General features: G+C 38.5%; 2 protein-coding genes across 2 annotated transcripts in view; one reads left to right on the plus strand and one right to left on the minus strand.

The window, feature by feature from the left end:
- Positions 1-2,772: 2,772 nt before the first annotated feature.
- The window catches only part of MMP26 (matrix metallopeptidase 26), a 323,658-nt gene continuing 319,110 nt past the window's right edge, over positions 2,773-7,320 (plus strand). The window contains exon 1 of the mRNA XM_011984784.1: positions 2,773-2,850. The gene's annotated coding sequence lies outside the window, so the exon portion shown is untranslated. The remainder of the gene's footprint in view (positions 2,851-7,320) is intronic.
- Positions 4,481-5,440, minus strand: LOC105543036 (olfactory receptor 51F1). The gene has a single exon (XM_011984773.1). It carries the CDS (start codon positions 5,438-5,440, stop codon positions 4,481-4,483), a length of 960 nt encoding a protein of 319 aa, XP_011840163.1.

Below are 7,320 nucleotides of genomic sequence, written 5' to 3' on the forward strand. Positions count from 1 at the left end.
TGGCACAAGTATACATATGTAACAAACCTGCACGTTATGCACATGTACCCTAGAACTTAAAGTATAATAATAATAAAAAATAAACTAAAAAAAAAGAGATGCTCTCTTAGGATAATTTTTAACATTATATTTCAAAATAATTTCTGAGCTACAAAATTTTGTACAAAGAATACTAACATTTTCATATATCCTTTATGCTGAAACCCCATTTCCTGAGTATTTGAAACTTCAAGGGAGACACATGAAGACATTCAAACGTCTGTTGAGCAACCCACAGCTGCACTGGCTTCTCTTTGTCTCAAGGTTTGGTTGCTTGGCTTCTCCTTGTAACTCCTTCCCTGTTTTCCTCTTAATTCAACAAATGTGATGCTTATTAAAATATTCTCTTCTTATGTCACAGTATGGGCACCAACAGCCCTAGTATCATCATCATATTTTATGTAAGCCACATTGCTCAGGAGCTGTTTCTAGGCAATCACTGGCCGTGGCAGAGAAACTGAGGAAGGTCCATTTCTAGAAGGCATAGAACTTTGCTGACAGGTGTTTTGATTAGAGGATACCCAATGGCCTTGACTAAATCTGTTCAGAACTGTGCTACATTCTAGGATGCTTCTTTCTACCCAAACTTCCTTCCTTCTCTCTTTAACTCAAGGTCAAGCCTACATCAAAGACTGACAGCTCCTGCTCCTCTGTTCTTGCCTTCTTTTTGTAGTAAATATTATCTAGCCTCTTGTTGGCTGCTTGTCTATTTTCACCCAGGGAGTTTATGCTCTATTATCCATGTGCACACCAACTTGCTTGTCTACCCTTCAGATCTTGTTGGTTCCTATGATAATTGTAGCTCTGGCTTTTGGTGGTTAACCACTGCTACCTGGCTTCTATTATGTCAAGGCCTCCTCATATGCATGGGTAGCCTGGCTTGGTGACCGCAGGTACTGCTGGCCTCCATGATCAGCAGAAAAGAGTTACCATTCAGCTTCTTAGAGATGCTGGTATCATTTTCACAGCTCATTTCCAGTGGCTTCTGAACGATGTGTCCTCTGTGCCCTTTTATGGAAAATGTATGGTGAGTCTTCCACCTTTACACACTCTTAATCTATTCCAGCATGCACACTTTCATCAGACTCTGTATTCTTTCCTTTTCCATCTACTAGGGCAGCAAAGTCATTTCCAATATGCTGAATGTTGTCCAACACTTTTTCTAGCTAATTGTCACTCAGTAGTAAATTAGCCACTTTCCTTGGTGTTCTTCTTAAGGTGTTAAAATTCGTATTCCAACAGAGAACTAACCGGGCGAGGTGGCGGGCGCCTATAGTCCCAGCTACTCAGGAGACTGAGGCAGGAGAATGGCGTAAACCCGGCAGGCGGAGCTTGCAGTGAGCTGAGATCCGGTCAGTGCACTCCAGCCTGGGCGACAGAGCGAGGCTCGGTCTCAAAAAAAAAAAAAAAAAAAAAATTCGTATTCCAAATAAATGCTCCTATATTGATGTGTTCTTGCCAATATAGTCTTCTATTCAGACCTGCTTGATCAACTATTCTCACTATTCAATCCTGAGGGCATTTCATGGATTCTTGCCATAAACTGCTTGCTAATTTTTGCAATTCTTCAAGTTATAGTCTCTTTCTTATCTTACTAGGCCCAGCACATTCCCAACAGATTTATGCTGGAATTTAATGCCAGTGTTCATTCTGGTGGTCAGAACAAGAGATGGAGGGAGCTCCAGGAGATAGACTTATGGGAAGTGGTGGAAATGATTGTTCTTACCAGAGAAGTGTGGGCTACCTCTGCAAGCCCAAGTATTATAAGGGTTTCTGCATAATCAGTGTCTTCACGGGTCACTCACCCAGGTGTTCCTACTCAATGTTTCATGGTACTACATTTTTCCCCAGGATACAGACGTAACATCACAGACCTGCTTGGGTTGAGTACAGTATTTGAGGAGTTCTTTGACTCTAACAATTAAATAGAAATAGTCTTAAATAAGTTCATTCTTTCTGGCTATAGATTTTCTGTTGCTACAATAAAAAGTGATTTAATTAACTCACCATGAGTAAAAGGGTATCCTTGCTTAGTGTAACAAATGGGCTGTTTGGAAATTTATTTAGGTTACATCGTTAATTTCCCTCCCTCTTTCCTTTTCTCCTTCCCTTCCTTCCTTCCTTCCTTCCTTCCTTCCTTCCTTCCTTCCTTCCTTCCTTCCTTCCTTCCTTCCTTCTTTCCTTCCTTCCTTTTTTCATCCTTTTTCTCTCTCCCTTTTTTCTTTCTTCCCACAGTTTCTCATTCTCTATTACCTTCATTTTTGCAGTAACTCTGCTTGAATAAGGTATTATAATTTACAAATTTTCTGCTGGTGGCTGTCCTATTGGTTTGGAATATTGCAAGGAGTGCTTATTGTGATAATGTTAGTATATATTACATTCTTTTACCACATCTATCTTTCTGATGTTCCAAGCAGCTAACAGGCATGTAGAATTACTCAAGAAAAAGACTCTCACATATAAAAGAAAGTGTAGTCAAATTTGTAAACTAAATCGATAAACAAATTCATTTACATAATGGCATTGTTCTATCAAAAGGTGTTTTTAAAGCTACTAACACAAATTTTATAATCTATGTTCACTTGGGGAAAGCTGAAGAAGAGAGAAAACAGAAGAAAAAAAGGTTTGTGTTTCATAATTTTCATGCCTATGTACAGATAGACCTTAAAACTCAGAAGATAATTCTTCCATGAATAGTAAAATTGTCATACAAGATTTCTGCCTTTTTTCCACAGAGTTTCTTACAAAATAGTCCTCTCCAGCATGCACTTTTGGATACTCTTTCAACTCAGAAGTCAACATAAACAAAGGGTAAAAATTTACTTTTGTATTATGAATTATCACCCCAATAAGTCCGTTATTTCATGATTTTTTGTTCATGTTGATGTTTGACACACAAGATTTTAACCTTTGTGAGTGCACAGTAATAATTTTTATTGATCTTTTATTTTTTGTTATTTCCCATGAGGTCAAACATAAAATATACCTGCAGTCACTGTGTGCTGATAAACTGAATATTTAAAAACAGAAAAAGTTCTCAATGCTATTAAATTAAATTGGACAATGTTTATTATACAAATATTTAAAAATTTTTACCAGTTCACATGGTATAAACATTATCATTATCAGTGATTTCAAGCTACTAATATGACATCCTTTAATGCATAGTTAGACAGATATGCAAAAATAGGCTCTTGTAAGCTGGTGTGCACTCTATCCAGCACACTGCTGCCCTCAGTATATGTGGGGTACCTGGAACATTTCTTCCATCTATCACTACTTTCAAGTGGCAATAAAATTGATGTGACTGCCTTTAGTTTTCCATCTCCATTTCCCTCTGATTTTGTTCTGCCATTATAAGCAACTGACAATTTTAAGCTTCTGTCTCTTAAATCCAAAGAGTTACCATAAGTTCTTTTTCAGAAACCAAACATTTTGCATCTGTCTCTGTAAAACTGTGTATAGGTGAGAACCATGAATTCTTTACCTTGGTTCTTTAGCTGGTTAAGGAGTCATACAGGTCTTTAATGACATTTTTGAAAACTCTGAAAATTATGGAAAATAATGTGAATATGTTTATCTATGAGGAAAGGTTCATAAATTTCATTAGTTTTCTAAGGGACCATAGTGCAGAAAAAGGTTCAGAACATCTGCCCCAAACTTCCTTGTAATTTATTTTACATTCTTTTCTAGTTCTCTCAAGTTCCCATTCCCTGTGATAAATTAGCAAGTGTGCCTCACCCCTAAAGCTTTCCTTTGGACTACCTAACACTGGATAATGACTTACATGCCATGGCATATCTGTTCCTACCTTTTGTATTATGAATTACCCATGAAGAAAACAGCTAAAGTATATTCTCAGAAGGTTACTACAACTTTTTAAGACAAAGGATGGAACCATGGATATCCAAGTCTTACTTTTGATCTTAAAACATTTCTGCTACATGACTTTGGCAGAGTATGTAATACAGTGATGAAGAGCATAGCATTTGAGATACAGAACACCTGGGTTCAAATCTCAACTGTGCCTCATGTTATTCACATGGCCTTTGGTAGCCTAAATGGCTGTAAATCTATTTCATCATCCGTAATATATCACTAATAGTAATATATGTTTCATTTGGCTGTTTTGGAAGAATAAATGGAATATGTCTTAAAAGCAGTTAGTAGAACATCTAGCCTGAAACAAAGAGTCAATACATGTTAGTCGCCAGGAGTATTATTTTATCATTTCATTATTGTTATTTTCCTAATTACACTACAAATGTCTTGGGTGATATACCATACTTATATTTTATGACCAAATATACAACATATTTACTATTTGTTGAGTGAATGAAAAATATTTTAAAAACCCACATGCAATAGGTAGTAAGAGAGCAAGTGTGCTTTTTTACAGTGCAAGTCATTTATGCCAGGTTTTTATCAAATAAAACTATGTTCATTTTGGAAGCAGCAGACTGAGCATGGCCTTGTGGATCTGTCTTGTTTCTACACTGTAGATGATGGGGTTGAGCACAGGGGGTAAAAGCAGGTATACATTGGCCATCACTGAATGGACCACTCTGGGGGCTGACCGACCATAGCGATACACCAAGGACAGGCCCAGCATGGAGAGGTAGAAGATAGCAACTGCTCCCACGTGGGAGACACAGGTGCTGAAGACCTTGTGCTGTTCTTCAGGGGAGGCAATTCTGAGGACAGAGTGAATAATTAAGATATATGACAGGGCAATGCATGGCGTGTCTATTCCAGTTGTCAGGATGAGATCTATTAATCCACAGATGCTGTTTGCCCGAATGTCTGAACACGCTAATTGAATCACATCTGGAAGGTAACAGTAGGAGTAGGAGAGGGCATTCATTCTACAGAAATAGAGAGGCTTAAGGAGCAAAAGTAGTGGTAGTATTAGTACTGTAGCACGTGTAATCATCGGAAGACCCATCTGAATGATTCTGGAGTTAGTGAGAATGGTAGTGTACCTCAGAGGATCACAGATGGCCACATAATGGTCAAAGGCCATAGCCACCAGCACCCCAGATTCCATAAAAGTGAATACATGAAGAAAAAACATTTGGACAATGCAGCTATATAGACTGATTTCACATGCATCAAACCAGAGGATACCTAATGTTGTTGACAATGTAGAAAGAGTCAAGCCCAGATCAGTGGCTGACAGCATGGAGAGGAAATAATACATGGGTTCATGGAGACTCTGCTGGATAGTGATGACAAACAGGATCATGCTGTTCCCAGAGAGGGCAATGGCATAAAAACAACAGAAAGGAATGGAGATCCAGGCGTGGGAAGACTCTAGGCCAGGAATGCCAGTCAACAAGAAGGTTGGAAATTTAAATGTTGAGTTGCTTAGGATTTCCATGGTGTCCTGGTTTTGCAGCATTTGTCCTCACAGTGCTTCCATCCTACAGAAGTGATACATTACAGTGTTATGTAAAATATTTAGATAAATTTTCTTTTGGTTAGGAGAGTTATCCAAGGTCATAGATAAGATCTGCATCATTGAGAAACTTCTAAATTAAGTTATAATATTCATCTACAACTCATAATCAGAAATAGTTCACAAAAATATGTTTTTGTACTGCAAAATTCAAGGGAAATATGTCCATATGATTTTATACATTTTCATGATTGTATCCATTTACAGAATATTAAACTGGATCATATTGTAAGATGATTTGAATAAAGACATAGCTGAGAAAAAAATAAGTATCTTCATTTACGAATATTTTGTGAGTACAATGAATAATAGCCACTGAAAAATATCCATGGTTCTTCAGTGACCATGAGGGTGTGAATCTGCAGACACATGATAATTGCCAGTAATATAGGTTTGGGAGTTATCAGTGTATATTTATCATTTTTCATCCAACACTATAGGTGAACAACTTCAGAGACTAGAATTATAAAGGAAAAACAATGAGGACACAACTCTCCAGAAGATTGGAAAGCGCTCTATACACTAAAGCAAGATGAGACTTGTTTTATGGGAACTATGAAAACCAAAAGAGGCCTGGCGCCATGGCTCATGCCTGTAATCCCAGAACTTTGGGAGGCCGAGGTGGGTGGATCACGAGGTCAAGAGATCAAGACCATCCTGGCCAACAGGGTGAAACCTTTTTCTCTGTGAAGTATTTGGGGGTAATTTACTGCTGTTCAAAAGTGTAAAGTGATGGATGCTGGCTTCAGGGTCCAGTAGACGTTTTCAGGAGACAGCGAATGAGAAGGGCAATTGGCTCAGTAAACACTGAAATGCTGTATTGCCTCTTTCAAGTAAAATTCTAAAACTAATTTTGTCGATTAATATATTTATATTGTTCAAGTCAATTCTGGGGAGAATTAAATTAAATAATAGCAGTATTCATGAGTATAATGTTAGTACTTTTCAATCAAGCCTTTAAAAAACTAGTTGTTTCCAAATTCATGAGAGTAAATATTCTGTAGCAAGGATACAAGTTACTGTTCCCTTTATGCTAGTTTTTTATGGTTTCTTTTAAATCTCCAGTTGTCTGATTTTCAATTCAATTGAGAAACATTATGAAAATATTTAAGTATGAATTATTAGAGGTTGTATATCTACATGTTATATGGATCGATGAAGACAGGGCAAACCCTCATGATATCTGACTTTTCTATAAACCCATATGACTGTTTGTGAATAGGTAACAAAGTAAAAAGTCAACACAATAAATACATCTCTCTACCTTCTTACCAGCTTTATGTGGAAGGAGGAACCCTCTCTGTTTCTGCTAGATGAGGAAGAATAGACTACAGTTCTGGAGCCATGGACTTTAAAGTCAGGTGGAATTGAGCTGTGAGATTATTTGTATGATTTAGGTCTCTCTGGGGCCAAAGACAGAGAAAAAAAGAAATCCCCCTCTCTCTCTATAAAAATTTGAGGGCGCGCGAGCGACACAGAAGACCGGTGATTTCTGCATTTTCAACTGAGGTACTGGCTTCATCTCACTGGGGAGTGCCGGACGATCGGTGCTGGTCAGCTGCTGCAGCCCGACCAGCGAGAGCTGAAGCAGGGCGAGACATTGCCTCACCTGGGAAGCGCAAGGGGGAAGGGAATCCCTTTTCCTAGCCAGGGGAACTGAGTCACACACCTGGAAAATCGGGTAACTCCCACCCCATTACTGCTCTTTAAGCGAACAGGCACACCAGGAGATCATATCCCACACCTGGCCGGGAGGGTCCCACACCCACGGAGCCTCCCTCATTGCTAGCACAGCAGTCTGTGATCTACCGGCAAGGCAGCAG

This window comes from Mandrillus leucophaeus, unplaced genomic scaffold (genome assembly GCF_000951045.1).
Source record: "Mandrillus leucophaeus isolate KB7577 unplaced genomic scaffold, Mleu.le_1.0 Scaffold1065, whole genome shotgun sequence".
Classification (NCBI taxonomy): Eukaryota; Metazoa; Chordata; class Mammalia; order Primates; family Cercopithecidae; genus Mandrillus; species Mandrillus leucophaeus.